General features: G+C 36.3%; 3 protein-coding genes across 12 annotated transcripts in view; 2 read left to right on the top strand and 1 right to left on the bottom strand.

Annotated features, from left to right (window-relative positions):
* The first annotated feature begins 248 nt into the window (after positions 1–248).
* LOC100748885 (programmed cell death protein 6) lies at positions 249–2,323 on the top strand. Of its 2 annotated transcripts, none has more exons than XM_003490584.4 (4): positions 249–746; positions 1,399–1,505; positions 1,664–1,971; positions 2,050–2,323. In XM_003490584.4, the coding sequence occupies exons 1-4, from the start codon at positions 691–693 to the stop codon at positions 2,149–2,151; spliced, it is 573 nt and encodes a 190-aa protein (XP_003490632.1). In that variant the 5' UTR covers positions 249–690; the 3' UTR covers positions 2,152–2,323. The 2 variants fall into 2 exon arrangements, with proteins under 2 accessions (XP_003490632.1, XP_003490631.1); XM_003490583.4 differs by having other exon boundaries at positions 285–746; positions 1,703–1,971.
* A 388-nt stretch (positions 2,324–2,711) lies between these two features.
* Positions 2,712–6,137, top strand: LOC100748100 (adenosine deaminase-like protein). 2 transcript variants are annotated; one of them, XM_024368547.2, is made up of 7 exons: positions 2,712–3,221; positions 3,300–3,430; positions 3,504–3,695; positions 3,770–4,007; positions 4,092–4,227; positions 4,321–4,421; positions 6,040–6,137. In XM_024368547.2, the coding sequence occupies exons 1-7, from the start codon at positions 3,183–3,185 to the stop codon at positions 6,067–6,069; spliced, it is 867 nt and encodes a 288-aa protein (XP_024224315.1). In that variant the 5' UTR covers positions 2,712–3,182; the 3' UTR covers positions 6,070–6,137. The 2 variants fall into 2 exon arrangements, with proteins under 2 accessions (XP_024224315.1, XP_024224314.1); XM_024368546.2 differs by having other exon boundaries at positions 4,486–6,137.
* A 564-nt stretch (positions 6,138–6,701) lies between these two features.
* Positions 6,702–20,044, bottom strand: part of LOC100748649 (protein dead ringer) — a 139,541-nt gene continuing 126,198 nt past the window's right edge. For 7 of the 8 annotated variants that reach the window (XM_033321515.1, XM_033321517.1, XM_033321518.1 and 4 more), the window contains 4 exons: positions 10,569–10,924; positions 8,326–8,692; positions 8,068–8,264; positions 6,702–7,869 (listed from right to left, as the gene is read on the bottom strand). In XM_033321515.1, the coding sequence (XP_033177406.1) occupies positions 7,709–7,869; positions 8,068–8,264; positions 8,326–8,692; positions 10,569–10,924 (1,081 nt within the window). In that variant the 3' untranslated portion in view covers positions 6,702–7,708. The remainder of the gene's footprint in view (positions 7,870–8,067; positions 8,265–8,325; positions 8,693–10,568; positions 10,925–20,044) is intronic. The other variant, XM_033321520.1, reaches the window with a different exon arrangement.

Raw genomic sequence — 20,044 nt, 5'->3', positions numbered from 1 at the left:
ATAACACTTTATAAAGAAGTAATTTTTAATTCAATTAATATAGTTTATTTTATTCTGAGATTTTTAATAATTTTCTAGTAATTTCTTTATACGTACAATGATGTAGTACAACATTATATAAACAGATCATGACATTTATGTACTGAATCCTAGAGAAAATCGTCCGAAGATCGAGTCGTGATTAGTTGTGAAAAATTAACCTGGAAGACAAGAAGGTCCTCGTTCTGCCCATGCGTGACATGCTATGAATGTCTCAAACAGAGACAGAAACATTTTTCTCATCTTCGTCTGTCTCACAAGAACGCAGATTTTGTTGACCTTCCATGTTGATTTTTTACGAGTAGACATGATTCAATTTTCGGGCAATTTTCCCTAGCAAATATCAAGACCTGTTTGTATGATCTACAAGATATACTATATAGTTGAAAATAACCAGCCAAGTAGCTAATATGATTAATATGATATAGTATATATAAACGTAGTATAGTAACTACTAGTCACCATACGTTAGAACTATCAGTGGTGTGACGTGTTTGTGACGTCGTATTCTACGAAACTTTTTGCAAATTAATTCATATTATCTTTTACACTGTCACCATAATAAGTTACAAAGTAACGTTAGACAGATAGAAGTGTTAAATATAATTATTTCTAATCCTATATTTTGTGAAAGTAAACATTAGTTGAAAGATGGCTTTTGTATCGCCTATGCCTAGTCGAGAATTTCTCTGGGATGTTTTTCAAAGGTATGTCAAACTTTATTTGAATTTTATTCGTTTATCTAATTCTTTCATATCGAGCATATAACCTTTATAATTCTGCATATGTTTTGTCATTCAAATTATAATATGGTAAATGTTAAATTATATTTAATAATATATATGTATTATGTTATCCTTAATTAGGTCTAGCTTATTCATGAATGATACGAATTACATTTATATATTGCAAATTATACAAATTATGTATGTATATACAGAGTGGATTAGCTTAATATCTGGCTCGTTTATTGTTGTGCGAAAAAACTTATCGTGACAAAATTATATGCATTATTTCAAAGTGTTCATGCAATGATGCAACGAATTTTGACTCGAGATCATTTTGTTTCGAAATTCAGCGTCATTAATATTTCTTTAGATGGAATTTTATATCTTTTCATACGCGATCCGATATGATTTTTTATCCTCTACACAAAAGTATTAAGGTATTTTTATCTAAAAGTTCGTCATTTAAAAGATATTTTAATTTTAATTTGATTATCTTCCATACACAGCTTTATAAAATTAACATATTTATTTATTCATTCATTTTATAAATAATTGTATACTAAATACAATTTTGATAATAAATAACATATGACACAAACAAACTTAATGTTTTTTGGTTTGGATATTGCAGAGTTGATAAGGACAGATCTGGTGCAATTACTGCAGAGGAATTACAGCAGGCTCTTTCTAATGGGACTTGGACACCATTTAATCCAGAAACAGTTCGTTTAATGATTGGTAATTATTTGATTTTATTGTTTTAAATGACCACGTAAATCAATAAAAATGTTTAAAATGATATATTATAACAATGTATTCCATAGTTTCTGAGTAGATCTGCATGGTCTTTTATCATATTTAATATATTTTTAGTTTATCTCATTGCATTCATACAGGTATGTTTGACATTGACAAAACTGATCCTGATTCTTCAGGTATGTTTGATAAAAATCAAAAGGGAACAGTTAGTTTTGAAGAATTTGGAGCTCTGTGGAAATATGTAACAGACTGGGAAAATTGCTTTAGATCATTTGACCGGGACAACAGTGGAAATATTGATAGAAATGAATTAAAAACAGCTCTCACAAATTTTGGATACAGATTATCAGATCAAATTATAGACACTCTTATACGCAAATATGATAGAGCTGGTCGTGGCACTATATATTTTGATGATTTCATTCAGTGCTGTATAGTCTTATATGTAAGTATTCATTTGTGTAATATTTTGTTAGATTATGTACATTTATGTTTAAAAAAATATATAAATTTTATTTTTTAGACATTAACTTCTGCCTTCAGACAGTTGGATACAGATTTGGATGGTGTCATTACGATTCACTATGAGCAGTTCCTAGGCATGGTATTCAACCTTAAAATATAAGACATTTTTATGCTTGACCAATGTTATTCTTGCCTATGTTGGCACTATGTTTTTTATTGTACAAATGCTATACAAACTATTTGATGCCAAATCTGAAAATCTGGAAATACGACTTTATTTTATAAAACTTTTTCCACGCCAAATTTAAAATCTTATGTATTTAATGTGCTTGTATGTTCAATTCTTAATTAAGAAATTATAAATAATCAGTTATATGTATATATAAACATTCCAGGAAAAATGTATACATATAACTAAATTTGATCATAAGCATGAAAATTTAATTTTTATTCTTTGTCTGTTATAGGAAAACAGATATAATAAATGTTACATATAAAAAATATTTAACAAATAATTATTAGATGTTACAAAAAAGTTGGACATATTTCAGATAAGAAATATGCAATTGAGATAAAAAAAAAATGATTAAAATTTCCTATGCAGTATACATTTCATAAATGCTAGACTTGTAATTTCTATAACACAGTATACAAAACACATGCCAATTATAGATACATTAAAAATCTGATACTTTCTATACCTTAGTATCTTTAAGTATTCTTTAGTGATCTAATATCAATACAGCTTTTAAGGCACAGCACTTCAAAATCTATTAAATCATATATAAGTTTGATAAAATACGTACAAAGTTAAAGTTATTTTAACTATATTTTCTCAAAATGCTATATACTATTTGCATTATGTATGAAGTCCATATTTCTGTACTTTTCTATTATTATTAAATTGATTATAAACATATATTTTAATTGAATCTATGTGTACATATGTATATTTTTCACCATCCTATTTATTCATTGTTTGACTAAAAAAAGCGTGAAAATAAGTTATACAATAAATTGAGGAACTAAATAAAGAACATATATGTAAGTACATATGTAGTCACGTATCGAATGCAATCGGTTACTGCATTAATTCTTCAGCCTTAAGGAACAGTAGTTTGAAATAAACGACACATTAAAATAAGACTGATATTTTTTATATGTCTAATAAAATTTGATTTATTTTTTATAATGAATTTAGTAAATTTCTGCCGAGCTCTTCCAAAATTGGTATGTAATCTGAAACTTATACAACATAAAACGTATAGGTTAATGCTTAAAAGATATCTTTTCTTCTGTGCTTAACAGGAACTTCATGCTCATTTAAATGGATCCCTAAGCGTGGATACTTTGAAGAAATTGTATAAAATGCAAAATCCTAATTCAGAAGACTCTGACAAAATATTTACGAGTATAAAAGATTTTTCATCATTAGGCGAGTACGAATGAGTTTTCAACTTCAAATTATACATTGTGTTATTATATTGAAAACGTGCAATAATTGATTCGTAGGTGTTTCAAAGTATTTGACATAGCACATTCATTAGTAGTAACACCAGAAGCAGTTTTTCATTCTACCTACGATACAATTAAAGAATTCAAAGATGATAACATAATATATTTGGAGCTTAGAAGCACACCACGTGTTATTCAAGGAAAAATGACAAAAGAAGAATGTGTAGAAGCAATTATAAAAGCATTTGAGTAAGATTTAACTAAAATGTTTGTTTTTTAAACAATCAATCAAACATCTAAGTACTTTTAACTGGATATTATAGGGTGTGCAAGATTGATTTTCCAGGCATATTATTGAAGTTATTAATATCTATTAATCGTAAACAAGGATACAAAGCAGCACAAGAAAACATAGAATTAGCAATAGATTTTATTAAGAAATATCCCCAATATATTGTTGGACTTGATCTCAGTGGAGATCCAATGACAGGAAATACATTTTTAGAATTATTGGAAAAAGCTAGAATGGCTGGACTTAAAATTGCAATCCATTGTGCAGAGGTAGAGATTAGTTACCATTTAAACTGAACTTAATCTTGTTGAATCTTTGAATACATTAAGTGTTTTCTCATTTGTCTCATATAGATTTCAAATGAAACTGAAACAATAGATATCCTTGAATTTAAACCAGACAGATTGGGACATTGCACTTGCATTCATCCCACACTACAAGGATCAAACAAAATATTTAATTTGCTTCTTAAGTCAAAAATTCCTGTAGGTAAGAGTGGTAAACATATGAAAATTTGCTAATTACTTTATACAGAAATATACCGAATATTGTTTTAACATTTGCTTTTTATCTTTTGTTTAGAATTGTGTTTAACTTCGAATGTTCAATGTAAAACAGTACCTACTTATGAATCTCATCAATTTAAATATTTGTTTGAAGCTGGACATCCTATTTGTCTTGGTGTGAGTAGAGTTATTAACATTTATCTGAGTAATTATTTGGAAAGAATATTTTATTTCTTTTTAGACCGACGACAAAGGTGTTTTTCATACATCTTTGTCTCACGAATACGAAATAGCTAGTTCAACGTTTGGTTTAGAACGAGAACAACTCATAAAACTTTGTCTATCATCTGTACAATATGCTTTTGCGACATTAGAAGAGAAACAAGCAATATTGTGTAAGATCGAAAAATTTGCTAAAGAATATAACGTTACATATTGAAATTGTAATGAATTATCGTCAATGAGATCGACAATTCATGTCGCTACATATATGTATAAAAATTTGGTAGACACAAACATTCGATCGAATTGACAAAGTATATACATGTTGTATAAAGACGTAACGAGGTCATAGACTATTGAAATAAAAGTAATATCGATTTTATTCGTTATAATATCTGCGGGCTCGTTTACATGGATTTACAGATAATTAAGCTACTTACAAAGATTAAAATAGTTGATGTCATCAGCATTCTGTTTTTTTTTTTTAAATTGTATATAGTATATACAACGTATATAATAATTATTACAATGTTATGCCTACAAATGTGCTGAATTTTTTTTCGATATTGAAGAAAAAAAGTAGTAATACTTACAAACCGGCGTCAGTCTAGTCGGTTCAATAAACATTAATAATTGTCTTGTAAACTATGAAAATCATCGAGTGCAGCGAAACTGTTAATGTTATATTTATTTTTTTGTTGCTCATTTTTGTATTTGATGTTTTTAGCATTTTAGTGTTTCGTGTAATCAATTAAAAAGTAAAACGATGAATTTACCACATAAAAAAGATGGTCAAGAATCAAAATGTCGTCATTAATTTCAAGATCGCCGCAGGAATATTTTTCTTATTTGAGATCAAATGTTTCGAATAAAAATGAAAAAAAGAAAGAAAAAAGGGATCAGCCTTTTATCTTCATGCAAGAGCAACAAGGATTCCTTTTCTTAACTTTGATTCAAATATTCCTTTTTCTATCATTTTTTCTTTTTTTTTTTTTTTTGTTCTTCTATTAGAACCGTCACTTGCTAGCACGCCATAACAAGATGATAGTAGTAAATATCTGAATAATACTAATAGTAGTAATAGTAATAGTAGCTACATGGTTGTAATATTGGCGATGATGACAATGTTGCTCTTAATAATAAGAAATTCTATCCTACATAATATACATTCTATGTAACAGTCTTTTGGTTAATATTCGATATATAAACAATAAAACAATTTCATTTCCTCACCTGCATCATTATTAATACGCAGATTCTCAGATCTTATTGTGTTATGTCGGGTTCTGCTATTGCTTTAGAGATGGTCGATAAATCATTCGCCAAATCTCTTTCCTGATCTATCTTATGTCCTTTGTATTATTGTTGCGCGGATTGTTCTCTAATATCTTATCTCCGCTACGTCTTTATCTTAACAGCTATGCCTATGGATGGTTTTATTTTCGTACTCATTGTATTGCGAATACACTTATCTTCTACAAAGGGTATACATTCCAATTGTGTGATTTTTATCCTGCGCGTTACGTACTAGGCATTATGTAAAGTAAACATTGCTATATTTATATATTTATAGATCGATTCGTGGGTGTTCAGTGTTTTATAGTTACTTGACTGCGGTATTGTTATCGAACTGGCCCTAGCAGACATCGAAAAACATCTTTATTCATCGTTAAAAAATAAAGGGATTTAGGAAATTTGACGATGCGTGAGTCAACGGCAAAGGTGCGAACGGATCAAACATTCGGATGATACGCCGCTAAATGCTTCTATAGTAAACGCCCGTACCTTTTGCGTACTTAGTATAAAATAAAGAAAACAACGCGAAAGTATAGAATAAAAATAAAAGAATGGCTAACAATTTGCTCTAAGCCCACGTTCTGTTTCGTGAAGACCACTCACGAAAGAATCATATAAAAATGTCTGAATGAAAAATGAGGGATCAAGTATTTTCACTTTCCGATTCTCTTCTGTCAAAAGTTTAACTGTAACAAAAAGAAAATGAAAGAAAATAAAAATTCTGTATCTAGTAGTGACGGTAGAAGTAGTAGTAGTAGTAGTAGTAGTAGTAGTAGTAGTAGTAATAGTAGTAGTGTAGTAGTAGTGTAGTAGTAGTAGTAGTAGTAGTAGTAGTAGTTGTAGTAGTAGTAGTAATAATAATAATAATAATAATAATAATAATAATAATAATAATAATAATAATAATAAAATAATTATAATATTAATGGCTTTTTCTCATAAACTGTCGCACTGAACTCTGTTCCTTTTTCTCGCTCTGGTTCTCTCTTACGGAAGGCAAAATATATTTAAATGATTATGTACACTTAACAAACGGGCGACAAGATGGACAATTGTCTACGCACGCACTTACGTAGGTGTACATATATATGTATGTACTCGCATGTATATATATAGTATATTTGTATATACACATATACACACACCTAGATTCTACATTTGCAATGATATCGTATTGATAATAATGATAAAAACAAACGCACACGTGCTGATTTAAAATGCTATAAAATATCCGTAGGAGATTCGATGAAAAAATAATATATATTTGTAGAGTTTGTGAAGTAGAAAGCATTCTCCAGTGATCTTGACTGGGAGCACTAGCTGAATATAACAATTGGTTTAAGGAGCAAATTTTGGAAAGAGAACTGTGCTTACAAGAAAAAAGAGAGAATTCCATCAGAAATTAACACATGTTCTTTCTCGCGAATATTTTCCGTTCTAGTTCACCCTTACAAATATGTACTATTTTGACTACTTTTTTGTTTCGTTTTTTAATTATATTATTAAGGTTGAACGAAAGGAAAGACAATGCGAGATCTGCGGCGAACGATACGCTGAGAAGGTTTCCATCGAACGCAAGAAACCGTAAAATATAAAGATACATAATTAAAAACATATCTTTTCATTGCACTCAAAACATGCATACATTATTTATACAATACCATTCATAATATCATCATCATCCAAGCAGCCTATTGTCATCACGATTAATTTACGTATCATATATATTTATACAATTTCTAGGAACCTAACAGGTATTCGTGTATGATACGAGTAAAAGACAATTCGAGTTGGTAAATGTAAATTATAGTCTTCAAAGAAAAATCAAGTTCGATCATGGCAGACTGCTTCTCGTTCGTTTATGGGTTATTACTCTTGTTATATGTAGATAATCATCAAGTATCAAGACAACGTGATAGGCTGATGGTTCCTTAATCGTTGAGCATTCACGAAACCACACTCCGAGACGGTTTCGAATTGCTGTTGCTGCATGTTGGTGCATTGTCCTTGGTTCTACTGCTACTTTGAGCGAACAAAACACCTTGATACATCACTCCATTCAGCTCCATACTGACTACTAAGGAATTATCACCATTTCTTCCGTCTCCTACAACCAGACATTTTATAGAATGAAATTTGATATTATGGACTGAAATGTTATTTAAAAATATTAAAATAGCAAAAAATATCAAACATAGAAGATAGATAATTTAAATGGAGATATATTTTGATGTTATGCGAAGGTCAAATTTGTTTCTTTTTTTCTAAGCAGAATCATATTCGTCCATTTTTTCTTTTTTTTTACCTCGATTGGAAATTTTAATATGCGTGCCGGTAGCGACCATTGCATTCTTCTCCGCCAGACTATCGTCTTCAGAGAGTGATCTTTTTGCCGGTGGCATTCTACATGTATTAGTTAAATCTTGATCCTTCTTTATTTGTATGCTACCTCCCGAAGAGGGCGAACTTTGCCTCATTGGTGATAAGCATATGGGCGATGACCTAAGAAAAATTCGATTACTAATCTTTGTCATTCCTTTGAAATTAAGAATTGAATTCTTACCTAAGTCCAAGGTCAAGAGCTTCCCTTTGAGGTTCAGGACTGGGAAGTGCAGGTACCGGTGAGTGTGAGGCCTGTGGTGACATGGGCGGTTGATGAGCCATTCCTGGGTATAGAGTATTGTTATTGTACATATTCCACAATGTCAGTCGGGACATTTCTAGGGCACTGAACGCGCCATCCCTCGGTGGTGTCAAAGGTGGAGGTGACGCGCTATCTTGTCGATGAATTACGGGTGGCGGTGTAACACCACCTCTAAGTTCTTTGTTTAATAGCTTCACGTATTCGACCATGCGTGTTTCGAACTCGGATGGTGCCATCCCAGGAATAGGTCCTGGAAAGATTATCGAGGGGAAGAGAAACTGCAGTTCTGTCGAAAGGAGATTTTCGTCGATCATTTACACGTTTAAAAGCCAACTGTCGAGTTTGAATAGTTGTTTGGTAAGATACTAAATTAGAGTGACTCTATAGTGATTGGCGTGGCTCCATTGGACACGACGAAGGAAAAGCAGGAAAGCGGTTGGAGGAAATCGAGAAGATCTGCTCCGTCAGAATGTGTCAGGACCAAACTCCCATTTCGACATTCCGACAAATAATTTATCTAAGGTACGGCTTTGCTACTGTCTGTCTCAACCGCATATCCGCTCTTCCTCAATTAACACGATTAATTTCGATTCAATTTTCATTACTAGCCGCAAGTGCAGTTTTTACATTCGATATGTCGTCAACCAATCTTAGGACTTTTCTCATTTTTATCGGTACCGCGTATACGATTTGTATCGTCTTTTTGGACGTTAAAAGAGACTTGATAAGAGAGTCACGCAGATTAACGTTAATTAAGTTGGAATAGCTCAAATACTAAACCAATATTATTCGTTTCTTACAAAATATTTCTTTTTTTGACTACCAAGCGACATGAAAGTCGAAAAGCCAAAAAAAAAGAAAAAAAAAGAAATTAAACGATCACATTTTTCAGCAAGGTCTGGTCTATGTGTTTGATATAAATTATTGCGAAATATTTCTTCCGTAGGTTCGTGTTTTTTAGTTCGCATCCTGCATTCAAGTCCGTACCACGTGTAGAACTTAAATCCGCTTCTCGCGGTGAACGCGTTAAAGCCATGATACGTGTTGTTCGAATGATTTCGACTATTAATAAATTTGTTGTTGTAAGAAAGAATTTAATACGTTGTATAGTACGCAGAAAAAAGAGAAAGCACACAGATTGGACGTAAAGGCAAATTCGGGGGGCGGGGCAAACAACGAGCAAATGGGGTGCGAGTCGTAGGAGCGAAATTGGTCCGAAGCGAGGTCAGAGGGTGGCGAAACAGGGCGAAAAGGGGCGAAGTACGGTTATGGTAGGGTCGAGAAGGAGGAAGAAAGGGGTAGGGAAGTAGGAATGCTCGTTAGCGAGAGTCATCCGTTAACGCCTGTCTCCCGGAGGATCGTACAATCAATTACGCCTCCTTCGCTCTCGCATCATCATCTCTGGGGAGGCCCGGAACCTTAACTACCGATTTAAAATAAACCCGCTCCTCTTCTGCTCCCTTCCCGACCTATCTCTTTCCTTCGTTCGCATCTGTCTCCTCGCGCACCGCTAACTTTTCATCTAGATCCTCTCAGGCTCCGTTTCGACTCCCTCGTTTCCGGTACTTCTTTTCCATTCATCTTGGTTCGAATCGTGCCGAGAATTTCCAGATCTCTTTACGACCGACGGAATTTTAAAGAAACGAGTCCAGACTTCAATATTAGAACGCTTTTGTACCGGCAGCTTGTGGACGTTATTATTTCACTCTCATTATTTTTATAAATACGAATTGAAGAAATGAAATCTCGACCTGTTTCTTTATCCAGCCGTACATTTCATTTTATATTATTTTCTTATTATCGTTGTATCAACTGTTCGTAATCGATCGTAGTACAAAAATCGCGGAATTTCGTATACTCGGTTCTTTCTAAACTCTACGATAAGATCAATAAAATGCTTTTCGTAATCAGTGCATGTCATAATTTTGTCACATTGTCACCATGTTAACGATACACATGTTGGTTTAAATTGCGAATATTTATGCAAATACATAGCTTTACGAATACGTATAATAAAAAAAAATCGTTAAAAAATTGCTTATATAAAAAATGCTTTCATTTACTAAATATTATAAAGAGTATTACACCTTATAGCTATATATTTCTACGTATTACGCGTACGTAAGAATTCGCAATTTAGTCCTATGCGTATAGTTACTGACCTGCATTTGATTGGCCTGCTATTCCCTGAGAATGTTGCGGATGATGCGGATGGTGGGGTAAGGGTGTGTGCGCGGCACTTCCATTCACCAGCGATTGCGGTCCATGGTGTTGACCACCAGCCGCTACCGCCGTCACCAATGATAACGGTGATATTTGCGCGTGCAACGCGAGCGAGTTGGGTGTGTGGGGGTTTCTCTGCACGAGACTTTCGCTCGTCGTGCTGCTGCTCGTCGCGTATGTCCCATAACTGCTTCGACGTCCCTCTCGACGATTCCCGTCGATCGCCGCTTGCAATTCCGCCGGCGTTGATAGGCGTCTCTTCTCGCACTCGTACGGATACAGGTATTTCATGTACCTGGGAGAAAAGTAACCGTGTAGAGGCGCATAGAAAGCCGATAGGTCGTGTGTTGATTTTTCGCTCATAAGACCGTTATCGCTCGCTTTCTAAGACAATATTGCTTTAAGACACATAAAGTACTCTTCGTGTTGCCCCGTCAAATTCGAAACTAACCCCTTAACCTACAATATCGTGCAAGACGTGGTACATTGATCGGACCAAACATCAACCACGCGTATGGGAGACGTGGTACGTCGATCTTACTGATTTATTATTTATTTCAAGACAATAAATCTCTCCTGTTCAATGAACAATTGGTAATAATCATTTGTCAAACATCATGCAAAATAAAATTAGTTATACCTTGCACATGCATTTACATGTCAAAAGACGTGCGCGATTTGCACAACTTCGAACGTTCAGCCAAGCCGTGAAATGGCTCGACGTGTGATCGGCCTTGTTGTTTGCGGTACGCGCTATTGCAGCTTAAACCGTAAGGCAAGGGAAAGATCTCGCGATTTTTCTTACTTCGTGAAAACCTTTTAACGTATTATCAGAGGAATTCGTTGCACTCAATCTCCTTGTTAGTGAAAACATCGTTTTCGTATCGGAGAAAAGCAAGTTTGAAATATAAATAGGGTCGAAATCGGTAAATAGGGAAGAAGATACGCCCGGGGACATTTCAGTTTCAATGAAATTCGATCGGCGTTTAAACGACGTTTTTGCGAACGAACGTAGTGTACGCAGTCGAGGAAAGTTACTTCCTCGTTTAATGACAATAAACGTGTATAAATAATATCGAGGATGAACACGATATATAGTTATATTTGTCGTTCTTTACGAAAGACCAGTCTTTAAATTGAATATGTTTGTCGTCATTTAATCCCAGCTTTCTTTATGGTCCTTACATCTCCTATACGAATTTCATCAAGCTTTTCTCTTATGACCTTTATATATCTTCCTATGACTTTGCAGACAAACAAATTAGGGTCAGCTTTGTCGAGAGCAAATAAAAAATAATTAAGGTAAGATTAATTATAGTATAACACGTAAAATATAAAACAAAATTGATTTTATATTACTGAGCACGTGCCAGTACGCTTTTCCGGAACATGAGATTCCTGTAAGAAGAACACGGTTTTTAATAAAAGATATCAACCTATTAATAAAATTTATGTTAGACCAAGACGTGGTAACGGATAATTAGCAATAAGAAATAATACCTATATAACAACGGGGGTAGAAATTAAGGGAAAGATAGCAAGAACTGAGAAACCGTTATATTTTTTTACATTTCTTCTTCTAAACTATATTTAATAATTTAATGTACAGAATAATAATGAAATTTGTATAAGAACAATGTATTACATTATTATCAAAAACGTAAAAATTGTAATATTAATAGCATGCACTTGTTTATGCTCATCACTTTGAATATTCGGTTCTTCGTATTGCACATCTAGTTTGGTGTCGATTCAACTTTCACTGCATTTTCGAATTATTTACTATTGTTACTCACCATTCCCTATCGGTTTTCCATAAGTTTGCCATCGGACGAAAACCTTCTCACATTTTCTAAACAGTAAACTGTCGCGTTATCTTGTCGACAGATAACAGATCTTCTTTTCTGCATCTTTTGATTTTCTTCAGCAAATGTTATCGTATTTTCCAATAAGTTCATGTATTGTTCCAAATGCAGTCGTGTAAAAACGTGTCACGTTGTTGTTTTTAAAAAATTGCTCGGTGCATCTCACACATCCTACATCGTAACATTTAGTTACGATAAATTAAAAAAAAATTCAAAAAAAATAGTATTAAAAAAAGTGATATTTAAATGAAAGTAATAATTAAATTAGTCTGGACCATTCGGATTAAGTCTCGTATCATCGGAAAACACGACGTCCCTCCACTTCTCACGCCAGAGCATGTGATTTCCTTCAGATTCCAATCTTACTCTTTATTTACACTTTAATCTTCTATCTTGTTGGAATATTTGTTGGACATGTCACTTGTCATTTCATTGTCATACTTGTCATACATCCAGTAGGAATTTTTTTAAATATCCGTGAATGATCCGGCATCCTGCGATTCCATCTTGCTAATTTAGTATTATCATCTGCATAATGGTTTTTACCGTAGTTTTCCGACATTTTTACGCATTGGATGTGTTAATTTTTGTAAAAATTTCTCCGATAGATAAACACGCAATGTTTACTCGTCTTTCTCACATTGTAACTGTTACCAATTAGTAGTTAACACTGCTGACAATATCAATTCTCTTAAACGTTGCACAAATGTTGAGACACAATCAAATAACTGTCCTCGTAAAAATTTCACCCACTTTTGTAACCGATCGCTCGACTTTCGAAAAACTGTATCACGTTTCTTCGTAGCAGAGCAGTCAAATTCGAGGCACAGTGCCATAGAACGCGACGAGAAAATAATACAGGAGAGGTAGGTATTAATCGAAATCGCGTCATGGGCGAAGGCAACGTTGTCCATCGAGGCGGAGGAAGACGTCGCGGTTCGCCGGACGCGAAATTGGCAAGGCAGATCCGGACGACGTGCGTGGTACGATGCGACGCCTAATTTAATCTCGCGTCTCGTATCATTCGTGTCTGTGCCGCTCGACTTTAATGTTCGACCAGACTGTTCTAATTGCACCTGAACGATACTGCCTGTACGCTTGCGACAGACCAATAGCTTTGCGATGGCCTGTGATTCGCAGACAGCTCGCTAATGTCTGCTTCCATTAATTTTGATACGCTTCGCTATATCGTGCAAGGAGAAAAAGATCGAGGACAAGCAGATCGATCGATCTAAAACGAACGTAAAGCGTAAAGAGACACCGCGAAAATTGTTCACCGCGATGTGACTGTTTTTTATAATTTTGTTATCGAACAAGAAAGGGAAAATAGGGGACAATAAATTCAAAATACACTGGCTTGGTTATGCTTCGTTTATGCGACATTACAACATTTATTACAAGCTGAATCTTCTAGATGCCAATTTATAAGAGCAAAGAAGAGAGACATCAGAGACAAACGATCCGCAATAAGAGATAAACTATAGCATAGAAATAGCCTGTACTCGTATACAGTAGCCTAATCTCGTACAACAACGCGCTATTGTTTATTGGAAGCCAATATTCCTTCGACTTTTCCAATATTTATCGTCGAGTAAGGTACGAGAAACAGGGAACAACGATTCATAGATGCTAACTGTTTCTCACTGGAACTCGATTTTTTCAACTTTTATATTCGATGAGAAGGGCAAAATAGCGAGCAATTAATCCAAGATAAAACCAAATCTCGACGATACATAACGCGTTATCAGTTGCCTGCTGATAACCGATCTCCTATTTTTCGGATCTCCGATTTTTAACATTAAACGAGAAAGAAGGGATAGGAGAAAATAGATTCGAAATGGAAGCAATAAAACAGGTAACAAGAGTCAAGTACAGAGTCAGCCATAATTCGAAAACCGCAACACGAAATCAACTTCTTCGACGGTAGGAAGACGAGCTTTGAAAAAGCCGAGTAATTCGTAAATATTGTTTATTTTGACGCGCTATCGAAGCCAGACCAAAAAGGAGACCCTCGGCGAAGAGGTGGCGGGAGATCGACCGACGTTCGCACACACGTTCGCGGATAGACATATTCTCGCAAGAGAACCGTGGCCTATAATTCGCGCAGGGATCGTTCGGCTTTTACGATTGTCTGCCAGACTGCGGCCGAAACTAGCCCTTCGGCCCGGTCGTTTTCTCCTCCTCCGCCTTCTCGGCTTCTTTCTCTTTTTCTTCCTTCTCTTTGTCTCCTTTCTTTAACAACGAAGAATCTTCTCTCCCTCGACGAACCAAAAACTCCGTGCATCTCGTGCGTGAGCAACAACCAACGAAAACAATCTTCAGCCCCATAGTTTCGTCTCAGCTTCCACTGTGTGTGCACGCGAGACTTTGTCCAGGTGTGCGTCGTTGGTTCGGGGCATAAATCTCTCTCTCTCTCTTTCTCTCTCTCTCTCTCAGAGTGATAATCAAATTCGCGCTGCATCGCTCGAACGAAGAAATTCGTGCCACATAGCGAAACCTGGTTTCCGGGGAATTTTCGCGTCCCGTGGCGTCCCTGACGATTAACGAACAACCAGCGAAGATATACTGCCTGATTTTCACGAGAAAAACGAGCTTCGTTGGCACGAGCTACGGTGTTTTAGCTTGTTGGCTCTCAAGATTCGGGTATACATCTTGCGCGTATTAAGCTACCTTCTCACCGAATAAGCGACGAGGAACTTCTCGCCTCTCGTTATTGCATATTTCAAATAGTATCCGACAAATATCGATCTGTAGAAACGTTTCGTTTACGTTGAAGCAACGTAATCGGAGGAAGATTTCTATTTGCGTTAGGTTTTGAAGCGGCGTTTCGTTCTAGCGACAACTTGTCCATGCACAACTGCGTTGTGGAACAATCGTCGAATTGTACACGCCAAAGGAATATCGTTTCTGTTGCGACGTTTTTCTTAAGATCGGTTTCCGGTCTTATATCGGAACTCGTGATCTGTTCCTTAACAGATTCTCCTGTGGAAATGCTCCTGTTTGGTTCTAATATGCGAACAGTCGTCGAAGAGGTGCATAGTTACAGACGACGTTCTCACTGGTGGATATTTCCATTGTGAAGCTTTGTTCGTGAGAAGCGTGCGAGCTGTCTCAAGTAAAAGTCTAAAATGTCCAGAAAGAATGTTCGTGAACTGCTCACATAATTTATTGCTTCAATAACGAAAACTAAAAGACAAAAGGCATATTCTGGAGGTACGAGAGCGAGATATTATTACGGTATTACCTTATACAAAGGTATATTATTCATTTTATGCCTCCTTTACCCATCCCCTAGTCGCATCGTAAACCAGAAACCCGAAAAGGTAATCTTTCAATGGTAATTCAACCGATTATGAATTTCATTATGAGACGACTTTAGTTGGATTACTGAGAAACCCTTGCGGTAAACATAATACTAAACGCAACCATATTTGTATAAACTTTCGTATTCGTTTTACAAGCTAAAGATAGCCTGACTCTTTCTATTCCATCTCACTCGCATTGTCTATTTCTCTATCTTATCCTTGACATTCGACGCTCGGGAACCTTTTCACAGTTCGAGAGTAGTGTTCATAAAAGTTTACTTAAATGCTCGAGAACACGTTTGTAAACAACGTTACTGAAAATATTCAGCCAACGTAGACCGATCTCTATAGCAGCAACTTTTCTTACCGATAACAGAAAATCGAACCATGGAAGAATTGTTTCAAGAAATATGCAATGTCAATAAAGAGTTCTCTCTTGCTTCAGCGAGGACGTAACTTTCGTCTTCGACTACGATATTGACGAGTGAAACATTAAAAGATCGCATATTCGAAACGCGTATACTCGTAAGGATCTCTATACAGTGGCTACAGCAAGTACGTTAGCACAGCATCGTATTCGTTACTGCATTTGTATACCAGTTAATTAGATCCAAGTACGTTAGGTTTCCTATCATCGACTCGTACATTTCGCGTAACTACGAAGATTTGATACTACAAAATTGACAAAATGCTTTTCGTCGGAACGTAAAAGTACGTGCCTATACTTTTTGTTGTCGCGTAGATATCTAACAAAACGACTGTTGGTCGGTACACACGTCCACCGTAACTATAGTCGTTAGCATCTCGAAGAACACTCGTTTAAACGAACGTATCGTCCTGTCCAGGAGGCTCGTATCGTTGTCGAGGTTCGTTGCACCGCGTCGCGCGTATCTCTCGTTCCGTTTCGGAAGATGAAATTTGTTGGGAAGGAAATGGGCTACACCATCGAGTCGGACACAATGGAAGAGCGTTGCGCGCGCTGCCTCCCTCGCGGTATAAATAATTACACGTTGAAGACGCGTGGCTCGATATAGTCGTAGCACAGCGATACACTCTCTTTGGCCCCGCGGTAAGCTGCCGCCGTCTCCCTTTACAATTTCGTTTCCTCCGTCTGTCTCTGTTTCTCTGCTGGAGATAACCGGTTGCCGGAATGATGGATGCGCCCGGCGTCCCGACGTTGTGTCGCGCGTTACGCATCGAGCGTCGCGGGGTTATTTTCACGAGTGACGCGGAGAAGCATCACGCCCGTATAATTCACATTAGCCTGTCGTGCATTAATGCGTCGCGCTCTGTTTCACAGACATCTTCCCGATCTGTCCGTTCGTTATTTGATACGAAGATTTACGAGGTTGAATAGCAAGTTCATTGTGCTTTCCTCAAAACACAATGTTAAGTGTCACCGCTTTTGTTTAAAATCCATCTAACGAACGAGTAACTTATCTGTTCTCTGTACGTCGCTTTTTATCGAAGCATCTGGAATATAAAACAACTAGTCTCTCTCTCTCTCTTTTATTACTTTTGGAACGAACCACGTCCACGTATCTGTACGTTCTTTAAATAACATATTTTTTAGAATACGTAAGTACAGAGGCCAATGAAAGGCGAACAAACCAATTATTCAACCCGGTAAACGATTCGTAGACGCGACGATCCGAGCCAATAACGAAAATACGCGTGCACCCTATTTTTAAGATCGCGTCAAAGAAGATATTACCATTACGCTCCTGTCGTTGGACAACTTTCTAGTTCCGAATACAGTAGCGATCTGTGATATTTTTCTAAAAGATTTTTACGGTCGTACGTATCGAACACTAGCGCGAGCAGATTTTACCGATCTTATTTAGAAACGACACGGTGTACAAGTGAAATGCCAATAAATCTTCGTTGCTACGGAAGACAGGCTCGGTATTATATAAATGGATGCATATCGTGCCGATGCCTCCAGCTCGTCGAAACCGCGCGAAGACGATTAAGCGGCCACGCGAATGGAAGCAGCTGTTCCGCGTTCGCGCCTCCTCGCCGAACTTCTGCGCGTGCTTTTCTTCTCCACTGCTGAGAAATCTCGGTACGCCACTCGGTGCGTTGTACGCCGTAGAACGCCTCCTTTGTCGCGACGAGTTCGCGAACGTTTAATTAATTTCATCCTGCCTCGGCGGCAAAAGCGTCGCGAATCACGCTACCAGAATAGCCGCTCTCTGATAAATCGACCGTCAAATTTATATTAACTATCCCGCCAGGAACTTGGCGAGCTCGCAAACTCGCACAAGGATTTTGGGTTTCATCGAACTGACGTCGAATGGTTTCGCGATTTCAAACTCTACGACGAGGAACAAACTTGAGCCCGGCGACAGTTGCGATGAAATAGTTCAACGTTTGCGTAACTCGCAGCTGATGCCGTAATATCGCTTTGATCAGCAATGTATAGAACTTGCGACGACTGCGAAGAAATAATTGCAAGTTCGTGGAATTCGAAGGCAACGTTTAAAATATCCAGCGATTTTATCTTGTCGGCGATCGTGATTGATAATATGTACAGAATCTGTGAAATTTGCAAATAACGTTGAAACGATGCTTTGATTACGTACATAAAGATGTAAATATTAGTTTGAATTTTTCACTAAATAATCTATGTATCGCGAGGATACGGAATAAAGAAAAGTTCAGCTAATAACAACGATGTAAATTGGATTCGATTTCATTGATATCTTCTACTGTTTATTCATTTTTCTTGACCATCGTTTTTCTCCACTCGAAATTCGCGCAATTTCGAAACAATATTGAAATAATCATATCGAAATCATCGATATATGATTATGAATATGATTATTCAATCTTCGATCGACTATATGTCGGCGATAGTAAAAAGTCAGCTAGAAGTTTGCGCAAGATAATGTTTCTTTTCGTTATTCGTTCAAAGAACCTGGTCATTGATACAGTACCAACGAAATGATAGAAAGTTTCGATTTCAAACAATTTGAAAATAAATGAAAAACAATACTCGGATTTGCGATGAAAATATTGAATTCGGAGAAACTTTGCTATAAAATCGGTAATCTCCTACATCGCTGTGGGTGAAGTGCCTAATTCAAATCGTAACTAGTAAGCAGACAAATCGGAGGATCAGTCTGCTTTTACACAAGAACGGTATTGAAACGATCGGTCAAGAACAATAAATATCATCTTACGTTGCAACCAATCATCAGATGTTTACAACGTATATCTATACATAGTATAAAATAAAGTTCCCAGTAAGCGTCCGTATATTCCGACCATTGCATGGGTTTTCATGCGGTTTTCATCGTTTTAAAGAGCGTTTCTCGAGTAAAGTTTAGGCGTGTGTGAAACATTAACTCGTGACAAAGATAAAACAGAAATCGACAATGTGAGACGGTTAACGGATATTTGCAACGAAACAGCGATTTTCTTCCTTTGCCATTCTTTCTCGTCTTCAACCGCTGCTACGATATAGCGGAGCAACACGACCACAACATGCAGAAATATTCTTCTGTTTTCTGTTTCATGCGTGCGGCATGTTGCAAGTTGTTGGAAATCTCGCTGTATAACAATCGGTGATTCACGGATCGCAGAACGAGTCCAATACAAATTCGCAAAATCTTGTATAATACAGGGTGTGTACCATTATTTATTTCTTGTAATGGATATACAGGGTGGTTAGTAAATGGTGGTACAAGCGGAAAGGGGGTGATTCTACGCGAAAAAAGAAGTCGAAAATATAGAATAAAAATTTTTCGTTCGAGGCTTTGTTTTCGAGAAAATCGACTATGAATTTTCGCTCGGTACGCGTGCACTTTATCGAGTCTCGTTGTAACGGATCTGACTGTAGATCGTTGTCTCGATGGAAAAATTAAAAAAAAAATTAAGAAAAAAAAAATTTTTATTCCTATTTCCGACCTTTTTTCGCGTAGAATCACCACCTTTCCGCTCGTACCACCAGTTACCAACCACCCTGTATATTGGGTTGGCAACTGATTGCGTATCGTGATCGTCAGGATCCGTACCGTGGAAAACCTTTGGAATTGTAATTTACATAAAAAAAAATAAAATATATCTATCGTGCAATAGATGCAGGACGTAAATGAATTCGTCGAATCGCAGCACCAAATGGAGATTTTATTTTGACGTGCGTTTCGATTCTCGAGCTCGTAGGGGACGAGGCGAGGATAGCCCCGTCGACTTCCTCTGGCAGGTGACGAATGGGGTTAACCGGCACGAGCCGGCCGCCAC

The sequence above is a fragment of the Bombus impatiens genome, unplaced genomic scaffold, assembly GCF_000188095.3.
Source record: "Bombus impatiens unplaced genomic scaffold, BIMP_2.2 scf_0463, whole genome shotgun sequence".
Classification (NCBI taxonomy): domain Eukaryota; kingdom Metazoa; phylum Arthropoda; class Insecta; order Hymenoptera; family Apidae; genus Bombus; species Bombus impatiens.
Note: the sequence above shows the minus strand (reverse complement) of the source record. Positions and strands in the feature narration are given on the sequence as shown.

What these genes read in the sequence shown, in the direction of transcription:
- LOC100748885 (XM_003490584.4), top strand. Translation starts at nt 691, where the DNA reads ATGGCTTTTGTATCGCCTATGCCTAGTCGAGAATTTCTCTGGGATGTT. An exon ending in AACAGTTCGTTTAATGATTG is followed by an intron (nt 1,506 to 1,663) that starts GTAATTATTTGA and finishes GCATTCATACAG; the next exon opens with GTATGTTTGACATTGACAAA. An exon ending in AGTGCTGTATAGTCTTATAT is followed by an intron (nt 1,972 to 2,049) that starts GTAAGTATTCAT and finishes TTTATTTTTTAG; the next exon opens with ACATTAACTTCTGCCTTCAG.
- LOC100748100 (XM_024368546.2), top strand. Translation starts at nt 3,183, where the DNA reads ATGAATTTAGTAAATTTCTGCCGAGCTCTTCCAAAATTG. An exon ending in GCCGAGCTCTTCCAAAATTG is followed by an intron (nt 3,222 to 3,299) that starts GTATGTAATCTG and finishes TGTGCTTAACAG; the next exon opens with GAACTTCATGCTCATTTAAA. An exon ending in GACATCCTATTTGTCTTGGT is followed by an intron (nt 4,422 to 4,485) that starts GTGAGTAGAGTT and finishes ATTTCTTTTTAG; the next exon opens with ACCGACGACAAAGGTGTTTT.